The sequence below is a fragment of the Neolamprologus multifasciatus genome, chromosome 17 (genome assembly GCF_963576455.1).
Source record: "Neolamprologus multifasciatus chromosome 17, fNeoMul1.2, whole genome shotgun sequence".
Classification (NCBI taxonomy): domain Eukaryota; kingdom Metazoa; phylum Chordata; class Actinopteri; order Cichliformes; family Cichlidae; genus Neolamprologus; species Neolamprologus multifasciatus.
The window spans coordinates 19,221,200-19,236,797 of NC_140455.1; the positions used below are offsets into that span (position 1 = coordinate 19,221,200).

The window sequence follows — 15,598 nt, forward strand, 5'->3', positions numbered from 1 at the left end:
AAATTAAGAGCAAAAAAAACAACTGCTGTATAATGCCCTCCGTTCTCTTTGTTTAATTGGTCACATGACTGCATCACATGACTAACATGCATCATCGTTTTCAAAAGTCTGTTTTCGCTGCCCACACTGCGCTTAAGTCTTCATATGTATGCGCTTTAGAGAGCGTTTTGAAAATGCCGTCCCGGTGTGGTATTGATGGGATTTCCGGCTCTTTTTAGAGAACCGGCTCTTTCGGCTCGACTCATTAAAAAGAGCTCTTTCGGGTCCGAACCGGCTCTTCAGATTGTTTTGTTGCTTTAATTAATTTATTATTAACAATAATATAAAATTATGCACAAAAGGAATTACTAATGTAATAAAAAGTGGTTTATTTATATATTTATATATAAATATATGCGGTGGCCGCTTGAGACAAAGCATGTACAAACTCCAAAACTCATTTCTAGCATGAACTGAACTTCCAAAACAGAGATACCTAAATCACTTAAATTACACAATTGAAAGCATATGTGTATTGTTTGTGTATTTATACACAAGCACTCATATATATTCAAATAATTTTAAAAAAATGTTCATTTACCTGTTACTACCACACACCAAATCCGGTCGTTGGTACTTGCTGGCTTCTGTAGCCACTAGGTAACAAAAGCTCAAAACTGCGCCTAGCATCCTGGAGCACTTCTGTTGTCTTTTGTACGTGTTTTGGAGTTTTTATGTGCTTTGTCTCTAGGGGCCACCATAAATAGACATTTATTTATTCACTCCACATAAAATGTAATAAATAAATCATATAATACAAAAACCTATTTCATTCAAACCCATTTCAACTTTTAACTATTTAAATTTTCAGCTTTTTTCCTTTTAAACAATTTTAACGTGAAACAACACAAAACACTGCAAACCACAATACAATTAAATATAAATTAAAATATGAAAACAAAAAGAAGATGCACATTCTCTGTCATATGGACCTGCACGAATAAACTTTCTGAATCCTTCATCATCCGCAACTGAAAATAGTTGTGGATGATTACTATACCTTTCTAATGTGACGTTGTTGTCCCTGACTCTCTTTCTCTCTCTCTCCCTCCTGCTCTGTTCCTGTGCTACTGCCAGTGTAACTACTGCCCCTTTCCCCTCATCCCAGCACAAAGCACAAGGCTCGCATGCGGAGTGAAGCGGGAAAAAAAGTGCGAGAAAGAGGGTGAGAGAAAGAAAAAAAAACCCAAAACCACGGCTCGCGATGAGGAGCCGGCTTGCATCGTTCACGTCAAACACCCGGTTCTAAGAGCCGTTTCGTTCGCGACCGACACATCACTACAGTGTGGACGGTAGGCCAAAACGGAGAGAAACAATGCGTTTTCAAACGAAAAAGCATTAGGGTGGACGTAGCTTTAATAACAAAAATTCACGTGCTTTACCTTGTGGTAATTACCAATACTTAGGACACTGTTATATTTCTCACCCGATACAAAAGGTGTGAAGATTGTTTCCAGAAGCATTATGGGAATTGTATTTCCAAACTTAAAATAAATGACAGACCTGTGGTTAGAGAAGTTAAACTTTATTTAGTTTCACAGGAAACATTAAATTTATCTTATTATCCAAAAAAAGCTTTCAGAAACATTTCTTAAATAAACTTGAGTATTTTAAATAAATAAATATCAAAGATGTTCAACACTCCATCCATTTTAACGGCAATAATTTCTCAATAATTAAACAACTTTCAAAGAAATTTCCAGAAAAACCTGAAAACATGTCAAAGAAATTTCCAGTAGTTACATATATGCATGAAAATGAATTTGGGTTCCTTTCAATGACACTTCCCAAAAAAGGGTCAGAAATTAAATGCCGCTAAAATAAAGCACTGCTCGATGTTAGCACCCCCGGACACTTTCAGGTGTCGGCAGCATTGTGCACCATGCAGCGTCAGAGCCCTTTTGGTTTTTAATCTGGTTAAGGTGAACTCATCTCAAGGGAGAAGCTGAGATGCAGAACAAGGCGATCCAGGAGCAAGCGAGCTTGGCGGAGGCAACGGAGAGCTGGCGCAGAAATGATTCAGGGTCGAGTGCCGTTTACAAGACGTGGCCGATGCTTCTAAAGTTTGCATCATACAAAATATAATTAACACATTCTAAAAATATCTCTCTTTGCCACAGAGCGCCACACCTGTCCCCACCAGAACACTAAATGTGGTTTAAGCCTCAAAATAACTGATAACAAAAATCTCCCGTTTTTTAAAATGTCGGCTTAAAAAACCTCAAAGATCTACAAAATGTCTGAAAGCTAGCTGTGGAGATGTTTCCATCAAATTTCAAGGTGACACAAAAACATTCAACAAGTTACAACTTCTCACATTTGAGCTCCACCTCCATCTGTTTTCTGATTAATGATTTAGTGAAGAAAATTTCTAAAACTTTTCAGAAATAGCCTCAGCTGAATTTAGTTTTCACCACCAGCAGTTTCTTCGTTCATTTTAGCATTACTTCCATTTTTCAATATATGCTGCCAATAAAGTTTACATTTACTCATGCACCATCTTGTGGTGCGAAATGGTATTACATTAAGGTAGAACTCAGCCTTGGTTTAAGGTGGTATCTCTTTAACACCACACACAGGTGTTTTGAGAATAAAGTCATAGCTGTGTGTCTTAATATTCACCGATATTTATAGATTTAGTTAATTTTGTGAGGTTCTAAAATATTTTTAAATAAAAAGTCTTTAAAATGCAGCAGGAAAAAGAAAAATCTCAGATCTAATATTCTGGTCTTTTTCCACTGCTCTTCATATGAAATTCTGGGGGCTTCTGCTTGTAGGACTTTCATAATGATGGTGGAGCTTTAGAGGGCGTGGACCTGAGATTGGCCAGTGAAGATGAGTGTTTATGTTAAGCTGCACCAAAATACAGAAAGCAAAACAGAAGAAACAACACCAACCATTTAAAAAGAAAGAAGAAGAAAAGAAAAAAGAAACACGAGGCAATGGGAAGCTTGGCGTTACCCGACAGACCCGTGACGGGCACATTCCAAAAGTTCAAGGACAGAGAAACAGTTCAAATAGCAGAATTATTAACTTTTTCAAGAAAATCTTCTCAGTTTTGAAGAAAGTGCCCACATGTGCCCGAGAACTGAAAGTTTATTTTATTTGGGATTTAGTCAAAGTAAGTAAATGTGAAGTTATTCTGAAGTTTGTGGAAGTCCACATGTGAGAACACCAGCTGTGAATGCTCACATGAATGGGCAGTGTGTGGGGGGCAAGGGCGTGGTCTCAGCTGAGGTAGGTGAGGATGACAGACTGGATGGGCAGCCTGCAGACTGGGCACAGTTTGTTCCTCTTCTTCAGCTTCCTGGCGCAGACGTAGCAGGACATAAGGTGTCCGGTCCGTCCGTGCACGATGCAGCCATTCTTTGGTCGCGACTGACAGATGAGGCAGGGGTCCAGGCACGAGTCCGGCAGACGCCACTCTGCCGAAACGCTGCGCTCCATATCGGGGACTTGCATGGTAGGAGGAGCAGCTGGAGCTGCAGCTGGAGCTGGGGAAGGTGGGAGAAGCTCCTGAGAATCAATGCAGGATGAGTGTGAGGAAGAGGGGGGCTGGGATTCGGGAGTCCAGAGCTTCTCCTGTGAATAGGAGGAGGAGGAAGGCTGGGAGCATGAGAGGATATCCTGGGAGTTTGGTGCGGAGGAGGCGGAGTCAGCAGCGGCGGAGGAGCAGGTGGAGTCAGACACACACTGCGAGTGCAGAGGAGGAGGAGTTTTTAATCTTTTCCCATCTGGAACGTCGACTCCGTTCTCCTCCATGTCAGAACCTGCAGGACACAAATCAATAGATTAGCAGATTATCTGTCACCGAAGATAAAACTGACAGCAAGCTGCAGTTCCTTAAGTGGCCACTTGAGGAAAAAGTGAGCCGGTCAGCACCTGCAGATTCTCACCTGAACTGAACATCTCTGTGCTCTACTGGAGCGTTTTTAATTAAATTATTCGATTACTAATATTACTACTACTAATTGTAATAATAATAATAAGAGACTTGAAAATGATTTCTACATTCATTTTGTGACTGGCTAATCATTAGAAAGTGTCTGCAGATAGGGATGTGCACCAAAAATCGAGTATCAGCTACATAGATCTGAGATGAGGTGTACAGCAGCAGCTTGTCTCTTTTTCCTCTCTGCCTAATGATTGGTTTTCTAAATTGTCGCTTCGGTATTCTGATGTAGACAATCATCACCAGTGGTTTTAGGTAGGCTGTGTCTGACTAATATGAAATAATCTGAGTGATGTGTAATTCTGCACAGGTGTGTTGACATTGGCACACAGGGACATCTGACCTGGTTTTATAGACTGAAGATATTCTGAGGGTTTTCTAACCTTTACACTCGTCTTTGATTCACTGGAGATTTCCCTTTGTTATTTGAAAACACCGGCTCTGTGCTTTTTTTTGTTTTTGTTTTTTTGGGGGAGTATATTAAATGAAGAAGTCCAAACTTGATTGACTTTTGAAACGTCTGTGTCCCCCTTCTTTCGTTTGCACCTCTTTGACAGCATTACCCTGAAAACAAACTACTTTGGTCTCTGTAGTCATGATAAGATTTACCTGGAGGTTCTTTGGCAGCTGATAGGTTGGTCGGCTTTGTGGGCAGGGCTTTAGGGCTGGAGGAGGCACAGTTGACGGACACATCAGGTAGCCAATCCTGGCGCAGATCCCAGCAGCGGAGGCAGTTTCTGGGCAGAGGAGGGTTCAACTCATCGCATTTCGCACAGCGCCAGTAATCCTGAGAGGAAAACACTCCATTACACCTGAACAACTTGCGTAAGTGTGTGGCTTTGTGTCATCTGTGTGTTTGTGCAGCAACTCACAGCTTCAGTAATCTCTGTGTCTTCATCAAAGGAGTCGTCGTCATCTGCTTCGAAGATTGTGACCTCATATACCTGCAGCACACAGACAAGATGGCTATTAGTAACAGTGTCGAGCTAAGGTAGATGCTTAATGGCCAGCTCGGTCTATTAAGTGGTTCTTACCTGATCATCAGCAGAGAGAGAAGCATCATCTTCATTGTAATCATCTGAATCTATCGACTCGACTTCAAATTCAACACTGAAGTTGTCGCTGTCAGAGTCTGACGCTGCGTCCGTGACCTCTGACCTCCCAGACTAAACACGCACAGAGTCCACATTACACATGATACATCAACACAGGCTCAATAAACCACTGATTGTGCGTCATGCTCACTGTGCTGTGCGAGTCAGATGATTGGCTGCTGTGTCTTTCTCGCCCACTCCCAAGTCCTCCAATCACACACCAGGACAGGCTGTCGTCGAACGTCAGCGAGTAGCTGTCAGACCGTCTCCTTTTCGTGCCTCCCTCTTCCTCCTCCTCCTCTGAGTCTTCTTCAACATCCCCGTCGTCTACACTGTGTGAGGGACCTGCAGACAAAAAGTGGGCGGAGTTTGGTTAAACAGTTAAACACCTTGAATGAAATGGTGGTGGAGTTAGTGCTGGTACATCTTGAGGAGAAACTCACCTGGCTCATTGCTCCTGCAGCTCCACCTTCTCCTCCTCCTTCTCCTCCTCCTGTCAGGCGATGAAGAGCGACCTTCTGTTTCTGCTGCCTGAAAGCACAAACACGTTTTTGAGCTGATTTTCAAACTTTTAAACTCTTGTTGGGCCACAGATTTATCACCAAACTCCATGTGACTTTTAAATTAGATCATACACATTAGATTTGTTTATGATCATCATCCCCAAAAGGTTCAATTTCTCCCAAACACAAAACAAAAAAGTCACACAAAGGCAAGAAGGAAAGACTGGAGCCTCCTGGTGTGCAGCCAGATGTGTCTGAGTATGTGTGTTAATAGGATAATGTGGCTTGTGTTCTAATGCCACAATTGAGTTAACTAGGAATACAGCAAAACACTTTGTTTGTTGGTTTTTGGTGTTTTTTTGTCTTTAAAAATTCGGCTGCAGCTCGTTCGTGGTTAAAGTGTACGTTTGGATTATTTAGCCACAAACAGCAGCAGCACAAATTCAAAGTTTTACAGTTTGCCTGCTCTTTACGTTCACCGCCGCCATCTTGGATTGTTAAGCTGGGGTTACTGGGACTGCTTTGCTGAGAAATCTGAGTTTCCAACTCAATAAGGAATTCGCTATAATAGCGGTTTGAGTGCTCAGTAAGAGTAGAATGTTTCTGTCTGTAATTCAGAAGGAAGTCAGTGAAAGTGTCGGTAAATATATTCCTCAGTGAAGACTGCAGCAGTGTTTTTGCTTCTTAGGTGGACTCATAACTGGAGTTGAGTGCACCTGGAAGTAATTCTCTCGTAAGCTGGAATGGTTCAGAGGTTGGAGCTTGTAAAATGGTCAGCACTTAAAAAGCGATCAGCAGCGAGGGAAAGGAAGCTGAAGGTACGTAAATGTGAAGGAACAAACCCGGGCTAGAAATATCGAAGGTTTATCTGGCAAAAACACAATAGATGTGGAGAATCCAAACATGGTGTGCGTCTTACCTCCGTCCTTCTGTCTGTCTGGCTGCTGCTGTGCGGCTCACTCAGACTTGTTGTTGATTCTAAACAGAGTGTTTGTCAGAGTCAGACCAGCAGGATATCATCTATATACACAAACACACACACCCTCAATATTTAGAAAGTATGCCTTTATCCTCCAGAAGGAAAAAGCAGGTGGAGGTCTGACATTTCTTCCCCAAAAGTCAGAAAAACAAGTTCATTTGGAGTCAATTGGTGTTTATACAGAACCAAAACAGCTCAATTTTAGCCCTTGGCTTTCCATCCGTGGGTACTTCAGGGGATGTAAGACTGGATATTTTCGGACCACAAAGGTGTAGCTGTATTTAATAATGTGCCTCGTGTGCAAAATGTGATTCCTACCTGGACTCCTGACAGCCACCAGGTTCTTGGTGATCATTGCAAACAGAACCCTGAAACAGGAAAACATCACATATTTTATTTAGAGGGGTTTTTTTTCCTTTTAGAGAGTCTGAAGGACCAAAAGCTTCATCCTCTACCACTCACTCACCGCGGCTCTTTCACGGAGAAGCTGTCGACTCCCAGCACACGGCCCAGAGCATCCTGGGCGCAGTGGACGATGTGTTGCTGCTTCTGGTCGTACAGCTGCTTCTGGATGATGTACTGACCCAGGTAGAACATTACCTGCAAAAACATAGAGATACATCGTGGGATGATTGTAGGATGCACAGGCTAATTATTACTTTTGTTATTGTGGTTTTTAAACATCAGCAATTTTACCACCATTACAAGACTGCAGTCAGATTAACTGAAGTTATGCACTCTGAAAAAGGATAAGCTGAGTTTCTTCTCTTTTCTCTACATCCAGAAAACACTGTTCAGGTGTTCTTTGTTGATCACACATATAATTACAGCATTTATCTTGCCTCAAAACTGGAAACTCTGCATGTTCCTGTTAGTTTTGGGGGTTTTGATGAGCAAACATGGAATTTATTAGTAAAGTATTTTCCAAAACAAATTTTATTTCCTTTTTAAACGCACCAAAAATCGTTAATATGCAGGAAAAATCCTAATAATATGGGCTGCTTGTAGCTTTTGTTAGTGGGCGTTTTCTTCTCAACATCTAAGCTGCAGCAACAAATGAGAAAAAAGAAATCCAAGTCACAGATGATGAGCTCACAAAGAAAACAAAACAATGTATAAATAAATAACGGTGCAAACAAATAATACAACCGCAGGGTCTGTTTATAGAGCTTAACACAACAAAGACCACTGCCCCCATTTGGATTCCACGATGTTGGAGCTAAGGTTTGTGAACTGCAAAAGAGAAAGTCAAAATGACACTGAAGACTGGCATAAGAGTGAGATGCAAATGACAAGAATTTAACCTTCAAAATAAAAGACCACGGTCAGGGGGACTGTCCAGAAATTAAAAAGTGTCTATATGTGGGAAACACTGCAGACATGAGACTGAGGGGGAGAAGGAGTCGAATAGGGAATCCTGGAAAAATCATGAGGATGAACTAAAGGAGAGCTGAGGTGAGTCTCAAAGTTCTCCTTTTTTCACGCCGTCTTCATTAAAAGGCCAAAACACCATTTTTCTGCATTGGTAATAGATCCTCGCAGTGACCAGTAATTACCACGCAGCTCGATCACACCAGTGTACCCATGGAAAAGAGCAGCTTGGTCACAATCACGATATCAGCAATAACGGCAGAGAGTCTGAAACTTTCAGGGGCAACCAGCAGTGACGTGTCAACCGAGTACCACAAATGTCAATGACAGCAACGACAGCGTGCGAAATCACCTCCGGCAACTCGGGGTGGGCGGGTCCCACGCTAGCCTTCGGACTTTTCTAAACTTTCAGAGAAGCAACTGAAGCGAATAAGAGCGCAGTTCAGTGTAGTAAATACAATAAAGGGGTTACCTAGGCAACCAGAGCCTGGAACATCCGCTATTGACGCGCGATGAGCAAATTGCTTCCTGTTTAGCTGTACGAAAGCAAAAAGAACAATCAAACACTTAAAATAGTTTTGCACTTATAGTTTGTAAAGTTTCTTAAGACTTTCTGCAACTTGCTTTTTTATTCTGTCTTTTGTTACATCCTGCCTTTTTTTTTAAAAACATTTTTCTTTTTTTGCATGCCAAAGAGCAAAGTGAACTGGACTCAAATATCTTTTAAGTGTGCAAAAACGTGGCCGAATAGAGATGATATGCGCGTTTCTGATAACGATTTTTAAATATGTAATCGTAACACCACCAGAGACAATATATATCACATTTTATCATTTTTACTTTGCTGAGCTCATCCTACATTCTACTTTATTCAGTCGATTTTATTACAGCTGTTTCTAATGTTTTGGCTGCTGTGATAGCAGATTTTTGGACAGAAAAAGCATATTTAATCATGCACTGCATCAGTATCTGCAACGTATGACTACAAACTTCACCACAAGGTGGCAATGTTTCATCATAAAGTGTGCAAATGCAGTATGAGGCAGGTGTTTTAGGCAGGAGGGGGCAGTGGTAGTAAAGGAAGTTCTGGGTCCGGTAACAGTCCTAACACCACCTGACGACACCCCTCACACATCAAAGCCGACAGAAAGTGGAGCAGTAAATGGAAATGGTGTACCTCCTTCATGGTGAAAACATCTTTAGTGGCTCCAGCTTGCTGCAGCAAAGAGCAGAACTCTACCTTTGGTCTCACCTGAACGCACACAGGGAGGAAAACGTTAAGTCACACAGTCAGTGAAGAGTTACGAGCACATGGAGAAGTCAGGAACTTGCCGCCCTCACCAGTTTGTTGTCGTCCTCTGTGGTCCAGGTGTTGGTATCACTGTCGGCTGACATGGTGAAGCTGATTGTCCCTGCACGCCAACACACAGCAGATTATAACAGATTACATAAACCAGTACAGGATTTTTAAAACAGGATAGATTTGGAAAAAGCGCTCCTAAAGTTAATCTTTTTCACAGCATAAGACAGATTAGGCATTCATCATTAGCATTAGTTATATTTCTTCGAAGTCCTCCCCCTCCATCTGCGGCACTGCAATATAAACCCGGATACAGAAAGTATAATCCCGGGTTTACTGTGTAAATATTATCATCTTCTTCGTCTGCGTTTAATCTGCCTGGTTTAAAATGTTAATTTAACCTTTTAAGATGATGCAGGTTTATTTATAGCAAATCAAATCACTTTTATTGTCACATCACATGTGCAAGTACACTGGTACAGTACATGTGAGTGAAATTCTTGTGTGCGAGCTTCACAAGCAACAGAGGTGTGCAAAAGTACAATAACATAAGAACAAGCAAAATACAAGAATGGCTAAATCTGAGAATTATATGAATAAATATCTGTACAATATAAGAGTGTATGCATATTATTGAATGTGTATACTAAATATGTATGTCTACGTGTGTGTGTGTGTATACATTTTTTACAAATTAAATAGAGTAAACAATAAAATAAAATAAAATATACAGAGCATGCCAACCGCCTGGTGTTGACTGAGAGCAGCCGGTTCCTTTTCTGTGTTTTTATTTTGCTTACACAAAAACACATCTGGCCCTGGATGAGGGCTGCTGAGCCTCCAACTGTGGATCATTTAACTGAAGAAACCACTCACGTGTCAAGCTGATACTTGAATCAGATATCGGTAATGAAAAAAGCAGATCAATGTGGCCAATCTATTGAAATCTGTCCTCTCTGATTATTAGATTTATTACTCTGTGATGCAGCAAAGCAAAAAATAATCATTTGTGCATTTACAAAATTCAGCTTATTCATTCAAGACTGGTACGGGATTTGCATTCTGTACTGAAAACACCTGCAGTCAAGGTACTTGTACACTAGGAATGGATCAGTGCATCTTCACCTGAAAGTCTGAGGCACCCTACCTGACCAAAGTTTGTGTATTTCCCTATTTGATAAACAAAAAATGCCAGCTGCCGTTAAACCCCGAAGAAGAGGTAGCTCTGTCCCAGAATTCATAGCGCAGCCCAGCTCAGCTTACAACAATGGCGGCAGCTAGTTAGTTTTAATATTACTGTTATTATTCTTTCTGGGTCACAAAATAAACGTTTAACATATTTTCAGGCGAGAATGTAGCTGTGTAAACCTCAAATATCTGCTCAGTTTATCAAGAAACCACATATTTTCAAAAGCGCTCCGACGTTTTCGGAGACGTCTGTTACCCACTAGCGCGATAGCTAGCCGGGGTTCAAGGCTCTCTAGAGCCCGTGAGAACACCGGACTCCCGGCAAATCATTTTCAAACCCACCGCCGTCTTTCGCTACTCAGGTTAAACATATATAAGTCACTTAGATAACTTAAAAATGTTATTGTTTGGCTTATTTTTAGTGTTTTATTTTTTCCTGAGTAAATCGGTTTGGCTGAGATTAAAGTTATAGTTTTTACACAGCTGAATAAACGTCAAGCAGACAACTGATTATCAGAAGTGTGAGATGCTCGAGAATATACTCCGCTGTCCCGTTATATTTTAGATAGCAAGGAGTTTATTAAACTTCACTGAAACAATCTGCAAATTTCATTAAAATTTTAATAAACTATCATCTTGTCTCTATTTTTAGTTAGCACATACCTTAAACACTTAAAGCTGTAAGCTAATGATAGTTATATAAGAGCAGATGCATGCTGGTGCAATAAGCTGTACGCTGTACGTCCAACGGATGCATGATCTGATTAGTCGACTAATCGCAAAAATAATCGGTGACTAGTCGACTATCAAAATAATCGTTCCTAACCCTAACCCCATGAAACGATAGATGTTTTCATATCGTTATATTGAATAGCCCTAAAGCCTGGTGATTTTTATTTTTGTGGAGGGCAGAAACCTTTTTGAGCAATAAACTGATCTAAATACTGAGTTCAACTGTAAACTCAGGAGCACAGGTATCAGTGCAGATATTACCTGTGACTGTAATAAACAGGACATTTACTGAGGCTTTACTGTGGCTCATATTTAAAGTATCTGATCAGTTGTGACCTGACATGGTGTTAAGATGAAAATCTCTAAAATCAAACTTCTGGAAGATCTCTTTGTTTCTGTGATGTACAACCGGAATATAAATAACCACAAATATGTGCACAGGCTCCCAGCCACACTGCTACCGAGCCAGGATTTCATAACCGGTGCATCACAAATTTTCATTCAGAGCAGAATGTCACTTTTCAACATTTTTCAACAGGCAAATAAAGCAAGAAAATGTAAAAACCATCACACTGTCAGACTTTAACAGAAGTTACTTACAGATATAAAACACATATTTACAGAAAACATTCAAAGAAACTTGTACTAACTTTTTGTGTCAGTTTTGCTTAAAAAGTTACTGTTACGACACCTGACAGACAGATCAACTCAATTACCATCCGGTCTTCTTGCATTAGCACCAGGTTAATGCTTAATTAATCAGCTGTTAAAAGTCTAAAATGTTTCCCAGTATTCAAGGAACAAAATTAAGTCCTTACCAGTATATGCAGGGGAAATAAATCCGTTTTAGCAGCTCATCTTGTGCAAATAAAGGCAGATAAAGTGCAGAGAGAGTGGAGCAGGGCAGAGCTGCAGCCTCTTATAAACCTGCTCAGACATGTCAGGACTAGACCAGTTTAAAGGCCTGGCCTAGTCTGACTGGGGCCTATCATCCCTGACTCAGCTGCACTCTAGGACTGGAACAGCTGATTCAATCATAGAGCTTCTGTAGACAAGCCAGGGCTAGTCTGCATTGACTCATCCTATCAAAGTTACATAACCACACTAATCAGAGTGCTGGTTATCTCACTAACCAGGACTAGTCTTAGCTAGATAACCAGGGCCAAATCAGGGGCACAACACCTGCTTGATCTGAGCACAGGAAACCGGGAAGATCAGCTCAATACTTAATTCTCCAATTTATTATTTATTCCAACCAAAAGTGTTTTTACATATACCTTTTCTTTCTGTTCTCAAGTCAAAAACACAAAATTAGACCTAAAAGACCATATATTAAAATAAGTCATAAATAAGAGTTCTTCTATTCTATTTCTTTTTTTGTTTAATTTTCTGTTTTCAGTTATTTTTTGCCTTGTTTATTTTTTTATTATACATTAAAAAATATATTTTTAAAATATTTTTTCTTTGTTTCAGTGTTAGTTTCACACTTCTGTTTTTTACTAAATGTAGCTTGAAATGCACATACTTTTAAATAATGTAACATAGACAGGTTGGCTTAAAGGCCCATTCAGATTTTCTTTTAAATCAAACACTGTAAAGTCTAGTTTTTATTTTGATTAACAAAAATGTGGTTTCACACTTTTTAGTTTAAATCTGGTTAACTATGATGTCTTTCTTTCGGTTACTGTAAAAAGACACTTATTGATTGGATTTTAAATTTCCCAACAACACTGGAAAGCACCGCCTGTGAGACTTTGCTGGAAACTGTAAAAATAAAAAAACAAAGCAAAAACAGACAGCCCTGTTTCCACAGAGGTGGAGGACTGTATTTTAAAGTGCACCCACACAATTCAGAGGTGTAAACTACAAATGGCAGCAGCTCAGAGATGGAGAAGACCAACCTGACCACAGTACACCGGGGTCGCCTGACATGACACCAGCACTCAAAGTCACGCTCAACAAAAAACAGTGTTTCCTCTGTGTTGGAAAAACCCTCACTGATGTTTAACTTCAGAAAACACTGACAACTATTAAAAATAAACAACAGATTATAACATATATTTTAATAGTAAAAAAAACAACTTTGTTGCTTTTGTTTTGCTTCTCTGCAGCTTAGAGTATATTCTGATTTAAAGCAGCAAACAGACCAGAAACTGCTGAGAACACGAGGTATTCTCAGCCATCTTAAAGCAAATCAACATAATTTCATTAAAAACACAAAATCCATCAGATGAAAAATGAAAACAATTGTATTGTTTTTAGCTTTGGTTGTTCAGGTTTTTTCTTTTTTTCTAAGTTGAATAAATCCAGAGATAAATAAAGATGCTGTTTTATGCTTTTTTACTGAACTATGTAGCTTTTATTAACCCTCTTATTTCTTGTAATGATTTAACTTCTGAGGTGTTTTTGTTTTACTAACAGCATGTGGTCACCGTTTCCCTATTAAATTACTAATCTATTGATTTTGTTTCACATTGTCTACACATTGCTGTGGCTGTAACCTCTGTACCTCACAGTCTTCCACCTGGAATAAAACCACATTATGAAGAAAGCTTTGCTTGCCGTTTCAGACCCAGAAATTAAACTGCATGTAATAAAATTTAACACAAATTGTTAACACCATCCATCCATCCATCCGCTTCTGCTTATCCTTTTCAGGGTCGCGGGGGGCACTGGAGCCTATCCCAGCTGTCATAGGGCGAGAGGCGGGGTACACCCTGGACAGGTCGCCAGTCTGTCGCAGGGCCAACACACAGGGACAGACAACCATTCGCACTCACATTCATTCGCACATTCACACCTAGTGACAATTTGGATTATCCAATTAACCTATCCCCACAAGTTAACAAATTGTTAACACAACTATGATAATCTAATTAATGCAACAATGTGAGGCAAATAAACATGTTTAACCTTATATTATGAAGGATTATTATTATTAACTTTATCTGCATTGAACTGTGAACATACACAAAATGCTTAAACTAATTATCTTACAGTGCTACTTTTACTACTTCAGCCTGAGTAATCTTATTGCTGTGTGCACCACTTCCCCATGTCTTCTGTTTTTATGAGCACATCACTAGTTTCCAAAACTGATATTGCATACAAATAAACTTCTTGTTTTTTAAGGATCCTAAAAGAGCTGCCAAGGTGAAGCCAGTACACTTTGTACTTGTTTGGCTTTGCTTTTGCCCTCGAGTGTGTAATTTTTCCCCGCTAACAGCTGACCGGCTGTGTGAGTCAGCTGCTAAACCGTGACAACTCAGAAAGGCAGGAAGGTTTGCCCGGACATGTCCCGCTCACTCTCCTCTGTCTGAGTTTGTGTCTTACACAGATCTGAGAGAGCCCGGCCGGAGCCTTTCATCACCTCTAACTGTATTATCTCACACTCATCGGAGGAAAATTAATGAGCAGATACTTCAAACTGACCGCAGACTTCAGGAGCTAAAATTAAAGGCCGATTGTTTTGTCTGCAGAACGAGGTACTAAAGAGCTCAGTTGCTGGCTGTTAACAGTGGATATAAACACACATCTACTTAAAACTTTATGCATGAAGCAAAAACAAAATTTAGTAATACATTACCATAAATCAGATGTAAAAGCGTCTTTATCTGAACAGTTAAATCAAATTTTCCCTGCGGTATTGACGGCTAACGCTGAAGCTTTAAATATACTTTTTACATATCCTTTAAACAGTAATTAAAAAAAAAAAAACGCAGAGACTAGAAACCCACCAAAAGCATTAGTGTTAAAGCACAAAGGGTCATTTTAGAGTGATCTTTTTATCTTACCAGGATTGAGCAGACGGACTTGAGTTGCTAGAAACCAGCGTCCACGGCGCTACTTCTCAACGCGTGTCAACTTGATCAGGAAACCCCGAGGCTCCGCGGCCTGCTAGCTACAATATGCTAACAACTTGCTAACGCGAACTTCTGCTGCAGTTAGAGCGCTAAAATCTGGCGCAGAAAAGTTTAGCTGTTATTTACGCACATTTCTAATTCACTTGTGATGAAATAATATCCAACAACGACGTTAATCCAACAGTTTCCCGGACAGTTGAGTCACTTCTACTTAGTGTTTACAACGCTCGCCACTTAAAGGCTGTGACTTAGTCAGATGGCGCCCCTAGTGGCTAGGAAGCCGACACTTTCTCAATTCAAATCCCCAAACACAATGATACGACAATAAAACCATTAAACACATCCAATCTGAGCAGTTTGGGCCATAAAAATTCCGGTTTCTGTTAAAATATTAAAAAAAATACAAGAAAAAATTATTAATTTCGAAATAAAGGCCAGTCGACATTAGCAGGACATGTTAAAATATGATCAGTAAATTGCTAATTTGTTCATATGAAATTATTTTACCTCAAAATTATACATATGATCATGCTTTCCATTTTTAAAGAAATTTCTTTGACATGACCCAGAGCTGTGG

The 15,598-nt window shown here is 40.0% G+C and overlaps 1 protein-coding gene across 3 annotated transcripts; it reads right to left on the reverse strand.

Moving 5' to 3' along the window:
• Positions 1 to 1,545: 1,545 nt before the first annotated feature.
• Positions 1,546 to 15,270, reverse strand: mdm2 (MDM2 proto-oncogene). Of its 3 annotated transcripts, XM_085138155.1 has the most exons (13): positions 14,063 to 15,270; positions 11,977 to 13,449; positions 9,280 to 9,350; positions 9,116 to 9,190; positions 7,034 to 7,167; positions 6,886 to 6,935; positions 6,508 to 6,566; positions 5,529 to 5,616; positions 5,237 to 5,430; positions 5,026 to 5,157; positions 4,864 to 4,935; positions 4,601 to 4,778; positions 1,546 to 3,809 (listed from the first exon to the last, which is right to left on the reverse strand). In XM_085138155.1, the coding sequence occupies exons 3-13, from the start codon at positions 9,331 to 9,333 to the stop codon at positions 3,268 to 3,270; spliced, it is 1,578 nt and encodes a 525-aa protein (XP_084994281.1). In that variant the 5' UTR covers positions 9,334 to 9,350; positions 11,977 to 13,449; positions 14,063 to 15,270; the 3' UTR covers positions 1,546 to 3,267. The 3 variants fall into 3 exon arrangements, with proteins under 3 accessions (XP_084994281.1, XP_084994280.1, XP_084994282.1); XM_085138154.1 differs by lacking the exon at positions 11,977 to 13,449 and having other exon boundaries at positions 14,953 to 15,269; XM_085138156.1 differs by lacking the exons at positions 9,116 to 9,190; positions 9,280 to 9,350; positions 11,977 to 13,449; positions 14,063 to 15,270 and adding an exon at positions 8,411 to 8,994.
• Positions 15,271 to 15,598: the final 328 nt, after the last annotated feature.

What these genes read in the sequence shown, in the direction of transcription:
- mdm2 (XM_085138155.1), bottom strand. Translation starts at nt 9,333, where the DNA reads ATGTCAGCCGACAGTGATACCAACACCTGGACCACAGAGGACGACAAC. An exon ending in CAGAGGACGACAACAAACTG is followed by an intron (nt 9,191 to 9,279) that starts GTGAGGGCGGCA and finishes GTGTGCGTTCAG; the next exon opens with GTGAGACCAAAGGTAGAGTT. An exon ending in ATGTTTTCACCATGAAGGAG is followed by an intron (nt 7,168 to 9,115) that starts GTACACCATTTC and finishes ATGTTTTTGCAG; the next exon opens with GTAATGTTCTACCTGGGTCA.